At 40.9% G+C, this 23,660-nt stretch overlaps 1 protein-coding gene across 5 annotated transcripts in view; it reads right to left on the bottom strand.

Annotated features, from left to right (window-relative positions):
- Positions 1 to 23,660, bottom strand: part of RALYL (RALY RNA binding protein like) — a 1,196,807-nt gene that overhangs the window by 2,823 nt on the left and 1,170,324 nt on the right. For all 5 annotated transcript variants that reach the window (XM_040354532.1, XM_040354535.1, XM_040354531.1 and 2 more), the window contains 2 exons: positions 10,331 to 10,497; positions 5,886 to 5,941 (listed from right to left, as the gene is read on the bottom strand). In XM_040354532.1, coding sequence (XP_040210466.1) covers positions 5,900 to 5,941; positions 10,331 to 10,497 — 209 coding nt within the window. In that variant the 3' untranslated portion in view covers positions 5,886 to 5,899. The remainder of the gene's footprint in view (positions 1 to 5,885; positions 5,942 to 10,330; positions 10,498 to 23,660) is intronic.

Raw genomic sequence — 23,660 nt, 5'->3', positions numbered from 1 at the left:
TGTCCGTAATTGCCGGTCTGCGCGGACGACTTACGAACATTTCTGATTTACAAACAGGAGGAGAGTCCCTAATGCGTTCGTAACCCGGGGACCCCCTGTATCCCCCAATTTTTTTGTAAAATGTGAAAGATGTTACAACGAGTAAATAGATACCTAACATGTTATGCCGCGTGAAAAAAAATGCTCTAGCAAAGCGCAGTGACATACAACACGTACAACGGCACTATAAAGGGGAAGTACCATTTGGATGGCGCAACCCTTGGGGCTGCTTTTGCTGATTTTGTGTAAGTAAAATTTTGGTGAGAGATGATTCGCGCTTTTCAGTCTGTTACAGCGTGATGAATGTGCTATCTCCATTACAAACGCTAGTTTTACCAGAATGAGCGCTCCCGTCTCATAACTTGCTTTTGAGCATGCATGTTATTTCACGTAGTTAAAGCCCACACACGACCATTTTTTATGACGTTAAAAACGACACGAAAATTTAGAGCATGTTCTAAATTTGTAATGCCCTTTTTTATTGTCGCGAAAAATGCTCTGGAGCCCACACACGATCATTTTTAATGACATTAAAAAAAAAATGTCATTTTTTACATTGCGAAAAACGGTCGTGTGTAAGCGGCATCACACTTTAAAATTGCTCATGCTCGTGAAATGGCAACAAACTACTGTACTTTAAAATCCCCATAGACGGCGTTTAACTGCCTTTACAGGTGACCTGTTTAGAGTTACAATTTACCTATGTAAACAAGGCAGATCTCCGTTCTGACAGGGGGAAGAGATGGATTTTGTGTACCTTCATTTTTTATATATACAGTATATGAAAGCATTGTTTTAGGAGGCAGCACACAGCTTTGATATTTGTTTATATTTATCAACTTCTACAGTATATTATTGAGGATTATTGAGGATGTTAGTAGTATTATATTTTCCTGGAATTCAGTGCCTTGTGATATCGCTGTTTTAAAGAAGTGATTTTTCAGGCACATGGCAAGAACAGATGGATTTACAGAGGATTTGTTGGTATATAACCTCTATTTGGTCGCTTAGGTTAAGTTTATCCAGTGCGGTTTTAAAGCCTTTCAGAGAAGTGGCACGATTAATTCTGTGATCATATTATGTGTACTTTCAGAACTACAGTAGCAAAAAATGAAATCAGAGAAAAAAAGGAAATATAAACGTTGGCTTGAATGGTCAAACAAAGAACAATGGTCAAACAACTCCAGACATTTTCTACCAAGGCTTATTGGGTGGGAGTGTTGTTAGTCATACTTCAAACATTCATGGTGATATTGTTACACAGTTGATTCTGAACTGTGCATAAAAGTGTATATGTTTTTGTGAAACTTAAAGTGTTACTAAACCCAGGACTCTGCATTCACTATATTTGGTCTACCACAGTACACAGAACATAGAAATGCAATTATTTTAGTAAATATAAACTGCTAAATACCCTTTCTCATCAGCAGTATATAGCAGTCTTGTGATGTCTACCAGTGTCTGGTTAAAGCTTGTAGGAGGTGTTTTCATTCTCCCCTGATCCCCTGTCTTGGAAGCAGCAGGACCCCTGACCCTCTGTCTGGACAGTGCTGATTGGCACTATGCTGATCAAATGCATGTTCCCAAGAAAATAAAAAAAACTCTCTAGCAATACACATCAAACTGAGCATGTGTAGCTTGCCGCCAAGGTTCTGTTGTATCAGGAGATGGTTTGGGGACAGTAAAAGAAGGGGAGGATCAGAGAAGGCAGGATCAAACAATCTTTTTACACAATGCAGAGTTGAAAAATTCCTGTTTTATTACAGAGCTCAATAGCTCAAACTTAGATTAACACACACAGCTCTTTCTGTGAGTGGGGTGCTGCAATGATGTGACTCCAGCGCACTGTAGCAAGAGTTACATAATAAACAGCTGCCCTGTGGCAGAGCTGGAAGATGCCAGACAAGGAGACTGATAGAACATGCTATCATTGGAGGATGAGAAGGTTTGCAGACATTGCACTGCAGGACTAGGGCACTCTGGTAACTAAGTGTACCATAGTTTCATATGCTGTGCATACTTGCACATTTTGGCAATAACCCACCCACTCCAGAAACAGTAAAGCCCTGCTTTAAATAGAACCAATATACCATATACAGTGGGTAAAATAAGTATTGAAGACGTCACCATTTTTCTAGGTAAATATATTGCTAAAGGTACAGTTGACATGAAATGTTCACCCTGTGTCAGTAACAACCCATGCAATCCATATACTGTATACAAAGAAACAAAAACAAATAAGTTCAGAAATTAAGTTATGTGTAATAAAATGAATTGACACAGGGAAAAAGTATTGAACACGTGAAGAAAGGGAGGAAATTTATCAGTAATTAGAAAGCAACCCTGCCCTTTGTCTGCACAAATTAATATCAGCTGGTTCAGTCTCAACTAAAGGCCTTTAAAAAGGTGTCTCATTACAAAGGTGCCATACAAGAAACATCTCATGATGGGTAAAAGTAAAGAGCTCTCTCAAGACCTTTGCAACCTTATTGTTGTAAAAAAAAACTGATGACATTGGTTAAAAAAAAATTTCTAAACTTTTAAATGTTCCAGTGAGCACTGTTGGGGTCATAACCCGGAAGTGGAAAGAACATAATTTCACCATAAACCGGCCACGACTAGGTTCTCCTTGCAAGATTTCTGACAGAGGACTGAATTTTTTTTTCAGAAGAGTTGTCCAAGAGGCAAGGACCACTTGCAAAGAGCTTCAGAAAAACCTGGAATTAGTAGGTACAATTGTTTCAAAGAAAACAATAAGTAATTCACTCAACATGGCCTGCATACACGATCACCACGCAAGACTCCATTGCTGAAGAAAAAGCATGTTGAAGACAAGCCTGTGAAATACTGTGAAGTGAAGTTTGGAGGTGGGAACATCATGGTGTGGGTGGGGCTGTTTTTCACAAATGGTACTGGCAAAGCAAACTACATGTCATTGAAGGAAGAATGAATGGAAAAATGGACCAAGATATTCTTGATAAAAGTCTTCTGCCATCTACCAGGATGATGAAGATGAGATGAGGGTGGACATTTCTGCAAGACAATGATCCCAAACACAAAGCCAAGGAAACTCTCAATTGGTTTCAAAGAAAGAAAATAAAGCTGCTAGAATGGTCCAGCCAATCACCTGACTTGAATCTAGGGTTGTCCTGATACCGACACTAGTATCGGTATCAGGACCGATACTGAGCATTTGTGCGAGTACTTGTACTCACGCAAATGCTCCCGATGCTTCACCCAATACTTTTTTTTCACCCGAGAGTGGGCTTAGAGGGGCAGAGAGCGGGTGGAGAGCGGGCGGAGAGCGGAGCAGAGCAGTCCTCGGGTATGTCACTAATGGAGGAGAGGAGAGCTACCGCCGCTGCCGCCATCTAGTCCCCAAAGAGAAAGCCAAGCCCTCCCCCCTACCCATTTGGGAACAAGGCTGCATTTGGGGACACAAGGCTGCATTTGGGGACATGGCTGCATTTGGGACACAACGCTGCATTTGGGGATACATGGCTGCATTTGGGGACACATGGACACATATAAAAAAAAAAAGTATCGGTAATCGGTATCGGCGAGTACGTGACAAAAAGTATCGGTATTTGTACTCGGTCCTAAAAAAGTGGTATCGGGAAGAGGCCCATGGGACCTTCAAGATTTGAAGACTGTTTGTGTGGAAAAATGGGCCAAAATCACATGTGAGAAATGCATGTGACTAGTTTCTCCATACAGGAGGCATCTTGAAGCTGTAATTACCAACAAAGGATGTTGTACCAAGTATAAAATACTTTTTTCACTGTGTCATTCAATTTTATTACACATAACTTAATTTCTAAACTTATTTGTTTTAGTTTCTTTTTATTTATGGATTGCATTGGTTGTTAGAGCCGGTTCACACTGGGGCGGCACGACTTCGGGGGTGACTCAGCAAGACGTCCTGAAGACAAATTCAGAGACGACTTGCAAAATGACTTCTGTATAGAAGTCAATGCAAGTCGCCCGAGTCGCCCCCAAAGTCGTACAAGAACCTTTTTCTAAGTTGGAGCGACTTGCGTCGCTCCTATTAGAACGGTTCTATTGAATAGAATGGGACGCGACTTGTCAGGCGGCTGAGTCGCCTGACGAGTCGCCCCAGTGTGAACCGGCTCTTACCGACATTTGGTGAAAATTTCATGTCAATAGCACCTTTAAAAATATACTGTATTTACCTAGAAAAATGTTCACTACTGTATTTTACCAACTGTATACTGTAAAACAGATTAGGATATTTCAATCGAACAGATGAGAAGAATGTTTTATCTGGCTTTGTCATCACTTTGTATAGCCATCTGGACCTTCATTACCTTTACCAACAACACAAAGAGTCTGGGTGACTACCAGAGAACTTTATGTTTATAATAATAAGGTGCTTCTAAATGCATTACTGATACAATAGCAGTCATTAAAATTAATGAATACACATTTGCTACTCAGCGTTATGACACACATTGATCCAATTTGCTTTTGAAGACATCAACAGTTTTATGTTTTAGTAAATGACAAGGAGAACTTTTATCTGTAAAATAATGGAGTTTGCAATTTCCCCTGATTGGCACAGGATGTGAAGGTCTCATGCTAATACTGTATTTTAATGTGGACTCGAGCCTGGATTCATCTCTCTTCTTCAGTCATTATTTTATCTTCTTCAGTCTTTTATATATTTTCTTTAGTCATTGTTACATAAACTTCCACAGGTATTGGACCGAAAACATAATTATTTCATTAGCCAAAGGTTCAATACAACTTATTTACAGTTTCCAGGTTTTACGTGTGACCTTTATTGTTTGGCAATTTAGTCTAAATTAGAACAAATGTTTGAACCATTTCTGAATAAGAGCTTCCAGCACAGTGAACAAGTGCAAATTCTAAAGCTACCTCATCACAAAGTTTAAAAGCATCTTTAAAGAGGAAATGCAGGCTGCTCACATAATTTGTAATAAATACATCTTTGCCATTCTAAAGATTCCCTCCAACCACTTTGCATATTATTTTATATATACTGTGACAAATATGCTGCAGAAATCTCCCTCCACTAAGGCTGCTTTCACACTGGGGCCACGGCACGTAAGCGGTAAAGCGCCGCTTTACCAGCGTTGTAGCTGTATCAATTGACACCCACGACATATGATCCTGTCCACTAAAAACAGATGGATGGGGATCCCCATCCATTTGGCAGATTGGATCGGATGGTAGTCAGGTGTAAATGGACAGGTAGTTTATTTGCATCCGATCACCCATAGAGGATAGCAGACCGTGTTTGTGTCCGCTCTGCATAAGCGGAGCAGACGCGAACCAGCCATTCACCTGCTCAGTGGGTATCAGCGTGCGTGCGCAGACGCAAGGAGAGTGTGTTGTGGCCTGCATCGTCTAGACCAGTGTTTCCCAACTCCAGTCCTCAAGGCACACCAACAGGTCATGTTTTCAGGCTTTCCATTATTTTGCACAGGTGATTTGATCAGTTTCACTGCCTTAGTAATTACCACAGCCGTTTCATCTGAGGGAAATCCTGAGAACATGACCTGTTGGTGTGCCTTGAGGACTGGAGTTGGGAAACACTGGTCTAGACTGTCAGAGGTAAATGGTATACAGTAGTCTGTTCAAAAACAGGCTGTGGGTCTGAGCAGGCCAACAATAGGCTGAAGGCAAACCTTCTAAAAAATAACCTTTTGTTGATTAATAAAAGTGGGCAAAATACCATACATGCAAGTTGGTGAGTGGACCAAGTCCTTGAAGTCTAAAAGTCCACAGTACTTTTAATCATGCAGCTGCATGGTACAGCATACTATATGTTACAGATCAATTTGTAATTGTTAAAGACTTACCAGAAGTTATACTTTTAGTTACTTGTATCTTCAATGTCTGATACATGATTTTCCATCTAAAATCAAAAGAATAAAACATTGTGAAATTCTAAGTTTGGACCATGATTCCTATGACTGTTAGAGCCGCAAGGCATACAAAAAAGAGCTTAACTATAGCCCGGCTTTTGTATTTTTTCAAAGAAAGAAGTTAGAAGAAATGATTATTCTTCCCCTCTTCATTAAGCTTTCTACTTAAAATATACTAAAAGTTCAGTGTTGGATGAAGGCTGATGTATTCAGTGAAACACAGCAGTACAAAAAGAGCCTCCATGAAGTGCAAAGTGCAGTAGCTTATATCAAGTAATCAGGATTCACTTCTTATCCCTTCTAATTACAGATTAGTATCTTGCTTATTGAAATTTCACCATTCATAGACCTTTTTGCAAATAGGGTGTAAACCATATTTCTTGTTTGTTATGGATAGCCTGCATCTATAGTACATTATATACAACAAATGGGTAAAAAAGTGCACAAATTAATGAACCACTCCAAATAATAAGAGATAAACTTAGTAAAGAAATATCTACCAACATATGCTTGAAGCATTAATGTCCTTAAGAAAAAATCCTTAAATACAAGGAGAATAATAAAGTGCAATGTCCAAAGTGATCAGTGAAAATCATTAACTTGATATGTGACCATCTATTAAGTATTGATACTTTGATAGTAGATCTACCACCAAAGACACCAAAATGCTTACCGGAAACATTGGACTCAGGTAGGTGTACACCCAGTGAGCCAATCAGACTTTGCAGTATGATGTATCCCGGGGATAACAGATTCTCAGTCCAGATCCAACCTCCAAGAGGGTATTTGGAAGTGGACATTGCACTATACTATTTTCTTTGTATTTAAGGACATTTATGCTTCAAGCATATGTTGGTGGATATTTCTTTACTAAGTTTATCTCTTATTAATTGGAGTGGTTCATTATTTGGTCACTTGTTAGCGCTGCACTTTTTGACCCATTTGTCACATTTTTCAATTTGATCTATTGATGTGCTGGCTGCTATAGACACAACCTATTTGGCAGTGCGGTATAAATGTATTTAAAGTTCTCATTATATACATCAAATTTTCCACTCGGTTACTCGCATTTTGCGAGTGGAAAATAAGGGTTGGTGAGGAGCTTGGCTGCCTGGGAGAGGGGGGCAAGCACCGCCGGTGGGCAGGGTTGAATGGGAAACGTTCTCCCAGCGTGATTGCCCCTGTGGAAAAGAGCGTATAGGAAGAGGGATCGCAGAGTGGAAAAACATGCTGTAACAGCTGACATTGAAATTGTCTCCGCTCTGCTTGCTCTCAAACAGCCCCGTCTCCTCCTGACCCCGCGCTTGTAATAGACAGAATTTGGGTCCAATGCTGGTATGTATTCTGTCTCACAGGGTCAGGAGAATGCGGGGCTGTGTGAGAGCGAGCGGAGACAGTTTCAATGTCAGCTGTTACAGCTGGTTTTAGAGCTCTGCGATCCCGTGGCTCTAATCTTCCTCCAGTCATGTCCTGGCTGCCCTTTCACTTCCTCCGCCTTGCAGAGGCTGCAATTTGGGGCACAGTGAGGCTGGATTTTTGGCACAGTGAGGCTGGATTTTTGGGCACAGTGAGGCTGCAATTTGGGGCTCAACGAGGCTGCAATTTGGGGCTCAATGAGGCTGAAATTTGGGGCACAGTGAGGCTGCAATTTGGGGCACAGTGAGGCTGCAATTTTGGACACAGTGAGGCTGCAATTTGGGGCACAGTGAGGCTGGATTTTGAGGCACAGTGAGGCTGCAATTTGGGGCACAGTGAGGCTGCAATTTGGGGAACAGTGAGGCTACAATTTGGGGCACAATGACATTGCGGCTGCAATTTGGGGCACAGTGAGGCTGTAATTTGGGGCACAGTGAGGCTGTAATGTGGGGCACAGTGAGGCTGCAATGGTGGGCACAGGTCAGGCTGCAATGATGGGCACAGGTCACGTTGCAATGATGGGCACAGGTCATACTGCATTGGTGGGCACAGGTGAGCCTGCATTGAAAGGAACTGATAAAGTTATTTTTGTAATGTAATTCTGCATAAAGCATTTAAGTGTCATTTCATGAGATAATTTATGAGAGCATGATTAGGGGCAGGGCAAGGTAGGGGTTGGGTGGGGCAACTGGTGGCGAGTAACCCTTGAGGCCTGGCTAGTAATGTTTATTATATAAATTAAATTAACGGTACTGTAGATTGCCAGGCCTTTCTTCTACACAGAACATTTAATTGGGGTCAATTTTATAACAACATTTTTAACTTTCAACTTACTAGTAGGTATTTTGGGTATAGAGAAATTTTACCAAATATTGAATAAGCTCTTTTCTGTACCATTATTTATATGGCACAGAATATAAAACTTTTTTGTGCAAAAAGTCACACTTGGATTTTTTTCCAAGACTTTTTGCGTGATAAATCACATTTTGAATTTTTTTTTTTTAAAGGTACATTTGGGATTATTTTTTAACAGTTGCTGCACATGTCACTTTCTTCATTTCAAATCCTTCAACTGAACTGTTATTTGGAGCATTTAAAAAAAATGGTTTCTGTATGCCAGTAGTTTAACTGGCCCATAGTTGTTGGCAGAGCTAAAAGGAATATATATTGTATCAAGTACAGAATGGTACATCACTATGTAAACTGTGCCCTAGTGTAAATTTATTCCAGCACCCCCATGGGACAATGCATTAGGCACACACATTTTTTGGACCTATGAAGAAGGGGAAAATAATTACGGTAACTGCAGCTTTTTTTTTTTACTTTACTGGCAATAAAACATTACATGTATTAACCATCCTGTTTACAGTTGCCAGAATACAATTTCTTTCACAATACTAGCCCTTAAGGCTGGATTCACACCTATGCATTTTTAGTGGTTTTTGCATTTTGCAGATTTGTACTATAAAACGTGCTATACTATAAAACAATGGTAAATGGACTGTAGTACAAATCTGCAAAATGCAAAAAGCACTAAAAATGCATAGATGTGAATCCAGTCTTAAAGGGGTTTTACACATTTTTTTAAAGTTTATTAAAAGTCAGCAGCTACAAAAAGTGTAGCTGCTGGCTTTTAATAAACTGACACTTACCTGCTCCACGGCTCCAGCGACGCGCCGGCCGGGGCTCCGCTCCTCGCACCCGGCAGTGACAGCTTTCGGCTTCACAGCCGGGCACCCACTGCGCATGTGCGAGCGACAGTGCGCATGCGCGAGCGGCGCGGCGCCGTCCGATTAGACAGGCACTCGCCTACAGGGAGGGGCTGTGAAAAGGCGATTACGCTAATCGCCTTTCCAGCCCCCCGGCGGAAGGAGGAAGTGGGACAGGAAGTCCCCTTCTCCTGAAGCCCCCACTACCCCCCAAAAAAATTACATGCCAAATGTGGCATGTAAGGGGGCGAGGAGTGGGTTAAGAGGAAGTTCCATTTTTAGGTGGAACTCCTCTTTAAGCCTGTTGGAAGAAAAGAAAGATGCCAGAAAGATCTTATCAGTCTGCATAGTCTGATTCCAATATGACAACCTGAACATGCACATGTTCATGATAGTGCATTTATGTGCTTGTTTAGCGAGCATGCCTGCATGCTCACGGTGTTGCCAAATCGGCTATTTGTCCTGTAGCTGCCACCCTCACACACTCTTGCCACATCACTGAGATCAGCCTTCGACTGTGGCGCTGGACAATGCTTGATCTAGCTTAGTGTTAGCATCAGTGTTATGTTCAACAATATTTCTGGTGCTTTGCCAGGTGACTTCTCTTCTGCATAATGAGTGGATTGCTCGTTTGGTAACACCGCCATTCACAGAACCCCTTTTTTCAGTGATTACAAGACAATCTCTGACTTGATAAGATGGAGAACAAGACATCAGTGTTTTGCTTCTCTGGCAGTTTAAATCAGAGAATGCTTTGAATTCATTAAAAAAAAAAAAAAAATACAAGGGGCTCTGTAAATGGTGACAGTGCCAAGTGAGCAACCCACTGTGGTTACTATGCAGAAGATAAGACACTTGGCACAGACACCAGAAGACTGCTGCTATCACCGTAGTAGTTCAGGCTACTACAGTGATTTGCAGTGTCTACAGCAATCTCTAAGGTATGAGATGAGCTGGAACAATGTAACTATGCAATAAATATCATACTTAAACTTCAGATTTAAGGTAAGTAATGGTAAAAGAATGTATTGTAGGTTTAGCCAATCACTTATCACAAATGTAATCTTCCAAAAAGATTATGTCATGGCAGGGGTGTGTCCTTTGCCAACATACATTGTGCTGAAAGATGCCCCCCTTTCTCATCTCAGAAAGTTGGAAGGTGTGTCTAATTAGTGTATGAGAGCTCCTATCAGATTCTCTGGGAAATGCTACAGTTGCCAAAAAGCCGATCTATGCCAAATAAAAATTGCATACCAGTTCATTGCTTCCATCTTCATCAAAATCTTCTTCTATTCCATCTGTCATCTCTTCTCCATCAGCATCATGTCCTCCAACATGTTCTTCGATAGAATTTTCAGCTGTTTCTGACTTACATTCTTCTTGAGCCAAATCAGAATGATCTTCCAGTTGCTTTTTCTGACCTGCAGTAAAAAGTTAAATGAATGTGTTCAAAGTATAATGTCTTTCTGCTTTTTCCTAAGCCTTCATGGTTTAGTAAGTATGCAAGTAAGCATCCCCAAAGAGTGTGTATGTGTACCTTGACCAGGGCCGCCATCAGGAATTATGGGGCCCCTTAGACTGCTTCAGGCATGGGCCCCCTGTAGCAGAGAACCAGGGGGGGGGGTGCTGCCGCCTCAAATTGAGAGGCGGGGTGGGGGGCTGCCGTGAATTGAGAAGCAGGGGGGGTGCCGCCGCTAATTGAGAAGATTGAAAAGCGGGGGGGTTGCCCTGGGGACCTCTGGGCCCCTTACAAAAAAATAAAAGAAATAAAAAAATATATATAAAAAAAAGGGGGGTAGCCATCCGGGCACCTGGGGACCTCTGGGCCCTTTAATAAAAATAAAAAAAATATATATAAATAATATATAAGAAATAAAAAAATGCATAAAAAAATAAAAATATTTTAAATATAAAAAAAAGGAGGCTTGCCATCTGGGGCCCTGGGGACCTCCGGGCCCTTTAATAAAAACAAAAAAAATATATATAAATATTTTTTTTTTATAAAAAATAAATAAAAAAAAGGGGGCTTCCATCCAGGGCCCTGGGGACTAGTACATTATGTGAAACTTACCTGCAAATGAAGCCACATCCATCGTCACCCGTCTTCCTTTCGGGTCCACGGCCACCAGATGTGTGACATCACTCCTGCACATACGCGCAGGAGCAGCCAGTCACAGCACAGGGCTCTGAAGAAACACCATGGGTGGCCGTTCTTTCAGAGCGCATGTGCCGATGACGTCATTGGTGGCGTATATAGTAAATATCTACGAAACAGTACAAGTTTAGCATATATTTACTGTACCTTTGGGTAATGCCGCGTACACACGATCAGTCCATCCGATGAGAACGGACCGTTTTCATCGGTTAACCGATGAAGCTGACTGATGGTCCCTTGCGCCTACACACCATTGGTTAAAAAAACGATCGTGTCAGAACGCGGTGACGTAAAACACAACAACGTGCTGAAAAAAACGAAGTTTAATGCTTCCAAGCATGCGTCGACTTGATTCTGAGCATGCGTGGATTTTTAACCGATGGTTGTGCCTACTAACGATCGGTTTTGACCTATCGGCTAGGAATCCATCGGTTAAATTTAAAGCAAGTTTGCTTTTTTTTAACCGATGGTTAAATAACCTATGGTTTTGACCGATGAAAACGGTCCATCAGACCGGTGTCCTCTGTTTAACCTATCGTGTGTATGAGGCCTTAGCCTAATTATAGGCTTTCCTATAGGTGCAAACAATCCAAGGAAGTTTACTTCCTCTTTAAACATCAACAGACCTAAATGTGGAAGGACAAGTGGACTATTTTAACACCACATCACAGTAGCTGTCATCTATAGGGCTACAGACATTCACAATTACATTGCAATCCCAATGATTTGTCACTGGGACATAAAGTGAAGGCAAATTTTCCAATTGCTGAGTAAACTGAGCGTGTGTATGAGGCTTAAGGCACTGCACCTGCACTGTATTGCACTGCAATGCACAGCAAAACACACATTCCCTAAAAAGGAAGAGGTGCAGTTTTGGCCATTGTTGGATGTTCTGGCAGCACATTCAAAATAAATGGGCTGCTGTAATAAAGTGTACAATATTGAGTGACATAATGCTCATCAACATACATGAAGTGTTAACCTAGCCTTATGGAAGCCAATCAGGCTCAGGCAAAATATAAAAAAGTTCCACTTGAAATCTTGTTATCTGAAGTAAATACAGGCATGGAAAATATATAGCTTTAGTCTACAGGAAATGAAAAGAATAATTAGATTCACTTAAGACACCTTTCAGTGACTGATGTCATAAATGTTTATTTAAACAGCATAGAGATGATTTTTTTGATTAGTCAATTGAGGGTTGCATTCACTGTCTAGCAAGGTGGAAGGAAATGTCAAAACAGCTACCAAATATAATGCAATTTAGCTAATACAGCACAAAAAAAAAAAACACAATTGATTGGTTGTTACTGAAAACATAAATATGTAAAATAAATTAGAGAATACAATCCCTGTGAAGTCTTCACATTTCTAAATTTGTGTGCCTGACATAAATAATTCAGTGATGCCAGCGGCACTGCGATACAGAGAAAGAAGAGGCTTTTCAAACTCAGTCTTTGAATGCTCAGTAAAGCTTTAGAGACCAGTCTAGCAACCCATGCAAAGTATGTTGAGCAAAGACCAATTCCGCTAAAGAAACTTGAACATAAGCATATTTGGATACTGTCATACTTTGAAGCTCTTCTTCTTCTAAACTTTATTCACAGAGTTTAGAAAGTTTTGATTGCATTTCATTATGTGAACCTTGAGTTTGCTGATGCTAGGCAAAGTAACGGGTTCTCTTTATAGCACAGAAATAAGACTTCTGATCATACCTTCCCTGTGCCCCCCACAGCCCTGATCTGCCATTAGAGCCTCAAGAAATAAGCAATAATTGGGTTACGAATAATAATACTGCAATTAGTGTATGACTAGCCAGCCATCAGGTTCAACAAGTTGTCAGGGCTGGGCTCAGCCCTTCCTTCTCTGAGCTGGCCGCTCAGCTGTCGGCTAACTGCCAGCTCCTATCTCTCCACAGTGACTCACCTGTTGATGATCCTGCTCATCAGTCCCGCCTACTTAAGCCGTCCAGCTCAGATGATCTTTGCTTTTGCCTTGGTCAACATCACAGAGACTATCTCCTGCGTTCCTGTTAACCACTTCAGACCCGCGCTATTGACAAAAGACGTCAACAGCGCGGCTCTCAAGTGCCAAGTGGACGTCTTTGGACGTCTTTTTTAAAGCATTACCCGCTCTCGCCACTGGGTGGCGCGCATTGGGTAAACACTGTCCCGGCACATCGCTGAAGAGCCGATGCGTGTACCTGGCGGCCGTGATGTCCGCCGGGTACACGCAATCGGCGGTGACACAGCAGGTGACAGCAGGGACGTGAAGCTCTGTGTGTAAACACAGAGCTCCACGTGCTGTCAGAGGAGAGGAGACCGATCTGTGTCCCTTGTACATAGGGACACAGCATCGGTTACCTCCCCCAGTCAGCCCCCTCCGCCCACACAGTTAGAACACACCCAGGGAATACATTTAACCCCTTCCTCACCCCCTAGTGTTAACCCCTTCCCTGCCAGTCACATTTATACAGTAATTAGTGCATTTTTATAGCACTGATCGCTGTATAAATGTGAATGGTCCCAAATTTGTGTCAAAAGTGTCCGATATGTCTGCCGCAATATCGCAGTCCCAATAAAAATCACAGATCGCCGCCATTACTAGTAAAAAAAAAAAAAAAATCATAATTCTGTCCCCTATTTTTTTACAAAAATACGTAGAAAAATACGCATCGTCTTAACTGAGAAAAAAATAGTCTTTTAAAAAAAAAAATGGGATATTTATTATAGCAATAATATATATTTTTTTTCAATTGTGGCTCTTTTTTTGTTTATAGCGCAAAAAATAAAAACCACAGAGGTGATCAAATACCACCAAAATAAAGCTCTATTTGTGGGGAAAAAAGGACGTCAATTTTGTTTGGGAGCCACGTCGCACAACCGTGCAAATGTCAGTTAAAGCGACGCAGTGCCGGAAGCTGAAATTTCGCCTGGGCACGAAGGGGGTTTATGTGCCCAGTAAGCAAGTGGTTAAAGACTTGCTTGTCTGACATTCCTTCTGGCTCCAGATCCTGCTTGCTGTTCTACTACGTTTATATCTGGTTCCCTGATATTTGGCTTGGCTGACCATCCGATCCAGTTCCTGAACTCTGGCTATGTTTTCACTACGTTTACTCTGTTTATCTTTTTATTTTAATTATTAAACAAGTGTGATTTAACTGTACTTCTGTTTCGGTCTGATTCATGGTTTCTGACACACGTGTCCTGGGGTGAGCATGGATAGCTCTAGCAGGATTGAAGGCCACATTCCTTAAAGCCCAACTCCAGGCTTGCTGCTCCTTTATGGATTGGTAAAAACACATTTTTTTCTAGGGGTCTAAATTAGAAAAAGATACTTACCCTGCACCTTGGTCCTGCTGCAGCTTGTGCTCCGGTGTTTTCCTCTTCTTGCTGGAATTTAGGTGCTTCCCAGAGTGATCAATTTCAATGCAGGACCAATGGTCCTGCATTGTACTTGGAGACTTTGGAAACTATACAAACGTACAAGTGTCAAAGAAGAGCAACTTTGGGGGACCAGTCTTACAGAGTGAATGGAACCTATAGGACCACAGAGTAAGGAAAGTACTGCACTCCACTAGACCAAACCAGTCGTTTATACATTGTATATGGGGACGAGGGACCACAAAGATTTTATTTAAAGCTCCACTTTAATGTGCCACCTATAAAGTGACCATGTTCCTTTGCCTATTGTGGCCAACTTAAAGATTCACTTAACTTATTTTCCAAAGTATATTGTTACATGTGGTATATGTAGAGTATAACATGGAAATGTGTCTATTTTTTTTTTTAGTTAATATGTTTGCCTTGTGCTATACAGTATTATCAGTTGACACCATCTGCTGTCCTTTGTTTTTAGTTTTGTGAAAGAACTATTGGGAACAAAACTGCCTGGAATAGATCTTAATGATTAGTTGCTAATAGCTAAAACAGTTTTCAATAGAAATGCCTGCACTATCAGCTGATATGAACACTTTTGACACATTTTTGGGACCATTGGGTGATGCTTACTGGTTCCCCAAAAAGCAGATAGAGTGAAAAGTATTGCGGCCCTCCGTCTCTAAATAGGACACTGGAGAAGACGGTAGATCATAGGCAGATGTGTAATTTTTTGCTGATTACACATTTTCTAAATATGAGGTTTTACAATATTCTTCCCATCTCTGGTTGTTTTGAGTACATTTTTAACTAAATATGGCCTTTCTGACCATCTACAAACCTTAACTTGTTAAACATAAAGATAGATACCAGAGTGTGGTTGTAAATGGGGTTCACTCTGAACAGACAGCAGTCACTAGTGGTGTACCACAAGTCTCTGTACTGGGTCCTGTTCTATTTAACCGCTTGCCGACCACCGCACGACGATATACGTTGGCAGAATGGCACGGCTGCGCAAAAGGACATGTATATACATCCCCTTTACGAAGGAGCTCCATGACTTTGACCTCGATGTCCGCGGGCATTCCTGCGATCGTGTCACAGTGAGAAGGAAAGGGGAAATGTTGATGTAAACAAGCATTTCCCCAGTCTACATAGTGACAGGACAGTGATCACAGCATCCTGTAATCGGAAGCGGTGATTAGTGTTGTTTCACACACAGCCCACCCCCCCTACAGTTAGAAGCACTCCCTAGGGCAAACTTAATCCCTTCAGCGCCACCTAGTGGTTAACCCCTTCACTACCAGTGTAATTTTCACAGTAACAGTGCATTTTTATAGCACTGATCGCTGTAAAAATGACAATGGTCCCAAAAATGTGTCAAAAGTGTCCAATGTGTCCGCAATAAAGTCGCATTAACGATAAAAATCGCAGATCGCCGCCATTACTAGTAAAAAAAAAAATTATAATAAAAATGCCATAATTCTATCCCCTATATTGTAGACGCTATAACTTTTGCGCAAACCAATCAATATACGCTTATTGCGATTTCTTTTTACCAAAAATATGTAGAAGACTAAAAAATAAGGAAAAATAATAAGGAAAAAAAAAATTTTTATAAATTTTTTGGGGATATTTATTATAGCAAAAAGTAAAAAATATTGTTTTTTTTTTCAAAATTGTCACTCTATTTTCGTTTGTAGCGCAAAAAAGGTGTGTAATAGGGATTGATACCCCTGGAGGTGTCTGTAACATGGAACATGATTTGGCATTGCTGGAAGATTGGTCAAAGCAGTGGAAACTGCAGTTCAATGTTTCTAAATGTAAAATAATACACCTAGGGAAAAAGACTCCCTACAAAATTAGGGATACAGTGTTGGCCAGCACTACAGGGAAAAAAGATTTGGAGGTACTAATTTCAGATGATTGCAAAATGAGCAAACAGTGTGACCAGGCATAGGGAAGAGAGAATACCATTCTGGATGCATCACTAGTGGGATCACCAGCATGAGGTCCTGATTCCCCTATATAAATCTTTAACAAGACCTCATTTAGAATACTGGATACTTCACATGCAAAAAGATATTAAAGCGGGAGTTCACCCATTTATTAAATTTTTTTTTTCTCCCCTTAGATTCCTGCTCGTTCGGTCTAGGGGAATCGGCTATTTGTATTAAAATATGAGCAGTACTTACCCGTTTTCGAGATGCATCTTCTTCCGTCGCTTCCAGGTATGGGTCTTCGGGAGCGGGCGTTCCTTCTTGATTGACAGTCTTCCGAGAGGCTTCCGACGGTCGCATCCATCGCGTCACTCGTAGCCGAAAGAAGCCGAACGTCGGTGCGGCTCTATACTGCGCCTGCGCACCGACGTTCGGCTTCTTTCGGAAAATCGTGACGCGATGGATGCGACCATCGGAAGCCTCTCGGAAGACTGTCAATCAAGAAGGAACGCCCATTCCCACAGCCCATACCCGGAAGCGACGGAGAGGATGCGTCTCGTAAACGGGTAAGTACTGCACATATTTTAAAACAAATAGCCGATTCCCCTAGAGAAAATGAGCAGGAATCTAAGGGGAAAAAGTGCCCTCTAAGGGTGAACCCCCGCTTTAATAAAATAGAAACACAAAGTACGCTATGTTCTATGCAACCCTCTATGTTTTTTTTTATGCCTGTTAACCTGCCCTTTTCTGTAAGTACAATACAATAAATTGCGTATTGCTTATACCTGCGGGCTTCACTATTGTCGTCTCCTCTCTGCATTTTATGGTTATCCCTTTGCTGATGAACGCAATATATATCTTTGGATCCTTATGAGTTTTGGACGCTTCCTCATCCCTGATGTTTGTGGTTTTCCATTTATACATCCGAGTGGAGGTGTGACTGCCATTGACCCCTGCATTATTTAAAATCTACATGCCTATAATGATGTCTCTCTGGTAAGCAGTTTAACTGCACAGGGTGTGGTGTGTCTTCATATCTGCACACTGCAACCTTGGTGGAGGTTCTTTGCTTCAATACTTTGAAGATTATACTCATTTTAGACACACTATTGATTTATTATTTTTATTTTAGCGCTGCACTATTGCATTTTTATCTTTTTCTTGTTAGATCCACATATTGTGCTAGCGGCTCATTGTTCTTTTGTAATATTTTCTAATTAGCACAGATATTTCACTTTTTTTCACAAATATAGATCTGTCCTAAAAAAAACAAGAACATGTATAATAAAAAATAAAGGGGGGGAGGGGTGGCAGACTGGATGAGTCATTTAGAAACTGTGTGAAGAGTCTAATTGTTTTCCCAGGCTTAGATTTAGGACAACTCCATAAGTCATGCCAGCAGTCCTAGGGATTCAATGAGCAGCGCATTTAGCTGTGAAGGAACAGACGGATAAATGTCTCTCTTAGGAAGCCTTGTTTGATGATGTTGAATGCATGCTTAAGTTGATCTTTTGCCACATCTGTCTTGGCTTACCTGTTACACTTTGCTGGACCCTTGCTGTTGACCCTGGCTTGCCAGTGCCTCCGCAACCTTTTGATGTTCAGGTACCTTGCTGACTATATATAGCTGACCCCAACCCTCCTTCTGACTATCCACCTGATGATGATCTGCATATGGCGATTTGTTGTTGACTTTGCAGTGCCTACCTTAATTCCCTGCTATAAGGGCTTTATGCACACGGGACACGACAGCAGCGTTTTGGCAGAAAAAAGCCGGACGCTTGTAAAAGACGTCAAGAGCTTGGGTGTTAATTTTTTTCATTGGCAAAAATTATAATTTGTTCTGGCTATTGAAACTAATTAATGTGTTTAGATGCATTTAGACATGTTTAGCAGCATCAAGCATTTTTTCTGTAAAAACTCTGCTGCTCCTGGACGCACTGGCAGTGTTTTTTTTCTCCTTCCTCTAAAATACCCGGCTGCTAAACACTGCTAAAAGGCCCTAAAATGCAGAGGAGTTTAGAGGCAGGGGAAAAAAAACCTGATGCTCCTAGAAGCAGCTGCAAAAACATCCAGTGTGCATGAGGCCTTAGTGGCACAATTGCTACTCTTGCCCAGGTGTTTATTGTATCCATCTAAGGATACAATCAAATCAAATACAAATCAAATTATTATTGAATTTAGGATTATTATTTTTTCTCCTAGATTTAAAACTGATGTTTTATACATACAGTATACTGTATGTCATATATATGATTTGTATTTTACAAAGACAGGAGGTTTAGGTTAGCTAAATGTAAGCTAAAGAGACAGTACGGCTAATGCTCTCTGCCTGTTGGCCTGATCTAGCGCCTAATACGTTTAGTCACTCATTTGACTGATCCATTTTTATATTTAAAGTTCAACTTTTGAGCTATTGAGCTTTTTAAACAGCATACTTTGTACAGCAAAGGAAATAGAAAATAACATGTAAAAGGCAGGCTAATGCTACACCAGTATATAGTCTGATTTTAATAAATAAATATTTTCAAAATCATCTGTAAAAAGGTATAATATTTTATGACTTTGCACAAAGTGTTAATGCAGCAAATATTCCTCTTGCACCAGTAAATATGTTTCATGGTTTGGCCTCTGAACAGGGAGTCAACCAATCAGATGATAATATTAACACAATGGGATGCTGCTGGCTTCCGCAACTAAATGCAGCCGCTCACATGCAATCACTCATGAACCAGTTGCTTGCGTGTGATTGGCCCTGGACGCAACTTGCTGCGGCTCTGTTTTCTGTTAAAGATTCCCATTTTATTAAACATTAGCATATGTATTTGGTTCTCATGAACAAAATATAATGCTGTCTTTTTTAACCACTTGCTTACTGGGCACATATACCCCCCTCCTGCCCAGGTGAAATTTCAGCTTTCGGCACTGCATCGCTTTAACTAACAATTGCGCGGTCGTGCGACGTGGCTCCCAAACAAAATTGACGTCCTTTTTTCCCCACAAGTAGAGCTTTCTTTTGGTGGTATTTGATCGCCTGTGCGGTTTTTATTTTTTGCGCTATAAACAAAGAAGTGAGACAATTTTGAAAAAAATACAATATTTTTTACTTCTTGCTATAATAAATATCCCAATTTAAAAAAAAAAAAACATTTTTTTTTCTCAGTTTAGGCCGATACGTATTCTTCTACATATTTTTGGTAAAAAAAAAAAAAAAAATCGCAATAAGCGACTGGTTTGCGCAAAAGTTATAGCGCTTACAAAATAGGGGACAGAATTATTTTTTTTTAAATTATTTTTTTTTACTAAAAAAATGGCGGCGATCGGCGATTTTTAATGGGACTGCGACGTTATGGCGGACACATCGGACACATTTTTGGCGCCATTCACATTTATACTGCGATCAGTGCTATAAATATGCACTAATTACAGTATAAATGTGACTGGCATTGAAGGGGTTAACACTAGGGGGTGAGGAAGGGGTTAAATGTATCCCTGCTTAGTGTTCTAACTGTAGGTGGAGGGGGGGGTGACTGGGGGGGTGACCGATCTGTGTCTCTATGTACAAGAGACACAGATCGGTCTCCTCTCCAGAGACAGCACCGCTGCCTCTGTGTAAAACGGCAATGAGAGATGATCTCATATGTTTACATATGAGATCCTCTCTCATTGGCCGCACAGATCGCCTCGCGAACGGCCACTCTGATTGGCCGTTCGCGGCGATCTGTAATTGGCTGTGTCCGAGGGACACGGCCAACACAGATTTTCCCCGCAGCGCGCTCTGGAGCGCGCGCGGGGAACGCCCAAAGGGGCGGCCGTCAATTGACGGCAGTTTGGAAATTGGGATCCGCACTGTAGCCGTCAATTGACGGCAGGCGGATCCCAAGTGGTTAAATTGCAGCTATCAAAAGTATTAAACGGGGTTGTGTCATTCAATTAACAAAGGACATATTGCTAACGATAAGGTATTAAAACATTAAACAAAACTGAGATGACTAGTAATTCCTTAGTGGGGAATCCTGTGGTAATTCATCTTATTATAGAAAAAGCATCAGCAAGAGAAAGATCTGAGGAATGGCAGATGGGCGAAGCACGGTAAGATAGAAGCAGCATTGAGATAAATAGACTCTCTAGTGGCACCAAAAAAAATTTGTTCTAGGAAGAAAGTTACAGAAAAGATAACAGAATATTTCTGAAAGATTAGTCATTTAAGGCAGCGCTAGCACTGATTATTTGTATGTATGGTATGTGTATTAATGTGTAAGTGTATCGCTCAAAGGCATATTTATAAAGCAGTAAATGTGACTTTCACCAAACATTCACGGGTGGTGAATCAATCGCTGTAATTTAAAACACATGCATTTAAAAGATTTACCTTCAGTGGATGTCAAATGTATTGCTTTATAAACGCCTTAGAGTCATTTAATACCCCTCAAAGATATTGGAATAGTATAACAAGCTAGGGCTGCAAAACCATTTGACTTTTTTCTACTTTATCATTAGTCCTTCTTTATGCCCAGATCTCTTATTCATTCTGATGCACATGGTCCAATATCTTGCACGTTTGGTTATATAAGGTCCATTTGAAGAATGAAGTAAGTACCTCTGATAGCTCTTAATAGTATAGCCAGAATGCATCTTAGTACCCATTATGATTATTACAAGAACACTGTGCTGATCAATTTCCTGGTAGTGGGGGCTTTTTGTTCATGCATGGGATGAGATACTCACCAGGGGCCAGATCCACGTACCCTGGCGCATATTTTCGTCGGGTGTAGCGTATCTAAGATACACTACGCCGCCGTAACTTAGTTTTTTTTATTGAATCCTCAAAGAATGCGCGCCGTAAGTAACGGCGGCGTAGTGTATCTTTGGCAGGGTAAGGGCGCGCAATTCAAATCGATGTGATGGGGGCGTGTTTTATGTAAATGCATCGTGACCCGACGTAAACAAGGTTTTTTTTGAACGGCGCATGCGCCGTCCGTGGGGGTATCCCAGTGCGCATGCTCGAAATTAAACCGGAACAAGCCAATGCTTACGACGGTGACGTCATTCTACGCAAATCCCTATTTGCGAACGACTTACGCAAACGACGTAAAAAATTAAAAATTTGACGCGGGAACGACGGCCATACTTAACATTGAGTACGCCTCATATAGCAGGGGTAACTATACGCCGGAAAAAGCCGAACGCAAACAACGTAGAAAAATGCGCGGGCCGGACCTACGTTCGTGGATCGCCGTATCTAGCTAATTTGCATACTCAACGCGGAATTAGACGGAAACGCCACCTAGCGGCCACCGGAAAAATGCACCTAATATCCGACGGCGAACTAAGACGTACGCCTGTCGGATCGAGCCCAGATGCAGTCGTATCTTGTTTTGTAGATGCAAAAAAAAGATACGACGCGTGAACTTTGAAATTACGTGTTGTATCAATAGATACGCCAGCGTAATTCTTCTGTGGATCTGGCCCTAAGTCTCTATTATACACTAGGACACTTCCCCTTGAATTGTCTCCTGGCTCCTGGACATTTTGGAATTGTTGCAGTGTCTGCATATCCTTATCTTTTAATCCACATATTGAGAGTCATATTTATATAGATGACATTTCAAATGTCATCTATATAAATATAGCAATTTTTCATTGTATGTCATTGATTGACATTCATCTTGTAGAGCCCATTCGGTGTACTCCTAAATAAAGAACGCCCTGAAGAAGACTCAGTGAATTGAAACGCATAAGGGTCCCTTTGGGCTCTGATGCTCCTTTGAGGAATAGGATTTGTGTTATTTCCTGTTAATCATGCAGTTTTCATTTGTATGATTTTTTTTGATTTCTACATTGGTTTTAATTGTATGTATAAATAAACGTTTCTATATTTGATACTACTATGTGTCTACATTGCTGCCTTTAAAGTCCCCTCCCAACCCTGCTTTTCTTGATTCAGTATTGGAATGTGGCACCTTTGACATTTGGACAGTCTAGCCATTTCTGATAGATCTTGTTTTCTACAGTTGGGCCTATGGTGTCAGGGGACAGAAGAGAGAGGTCTGACATAAGAGAAGGTCATTCCTCTGCTCTCCTCCTACCTGGACTCATAGAGCCAATTTCAGTAGAGGTAACTAATCCGGTATAGGTTGCCATATTGTTGCAATTAGAGTATTTACCTCTGCTCTTGGGGTTATTTGCAGTTGTGAAATCCCCTGAATGCAGCCTGGTTCATGTGAAAATATACCGTTACTTTTCCATAGAAACCTTACAGTAAAGACTATTTCTGTGTTTTATCATAACATGTGTGCTTTTCATTGGTCCTTGCACTCACAGTATTGCCAGGTGTGCCAGAGGCGCTGAGACTATTCTTGGGGTTGAGAGGTAGAGTACGGAACCAATTATACTTAAGCGGCTCCTTCGGGGCTAGGGCTACACTTCCAAAACTTTTACTACTTTTTTGTTATTGGGTACTTCAACAACGACGATGAAAAGAAAGCTCTTCTATTAATATAAATGGGCTTCCCCAAGAGGAAAAATGTTCTCACAAATTGATACAGTAGGTCTTGGGCAGCAGAAAAAAAAAGCAGTTTCAGGACTTTAAAGGATACTGAATATAGCTATAAAGAGAAGTTGGAGATTGCCACTTTTTAATTCTTCTAATACATCTACTGCATGAATGCATGGATGAGTCCTTTCTTAAAGCTAGAAGCTTAAGATGCTCCTAGGTGTACATGGCCTAACAGTCTGTCAGGATGCTTGCAGTACTTGTATGGTAACTAGTGGTGATAAAGAAAACTAAATAAATCAGTAAAACAGAAAGCCAATTCAAGCTAACTTATGAATCATTGGTTAGTTAACCAAAGTCAACACATGAGAATATAAAAGGATATAAAGTTACGCTGGCTATAGTCATTTGTTCATAATGCAGAACAATAACTCGCACATGGTTGTAAGTCTCTAATCACATTGTTTATGAGGCGTAAAATTGTTGCAAACAAATTTAAAGGAAATCTATTATTTTCCCCATTTAATTGCTTCTTTCCAAAGCCTCTGCTGAAGATGCCATGTTTCTCAGATATTCGCCTTGTAATCAATCACGAGTGAAGTTAGCGGTTTTGTAA

This window comes from Rana temporaria, chromosome 5, assembly GCF_905171775.1.
Source record: "Rana temporaria chromosome 5, aRanTem1.1, whole genome shotgun sequence".
NCBI lineage: Eukaryota > Metazoa > Chordata > Amphibia > Anura > Ranidae > Rana > Rana temporaria.
The sequence above is the reverse complement of the archived record's forward strand: the minus strand, read 5'-3'. Positions and strand labels throughout refer to the sequence as shown.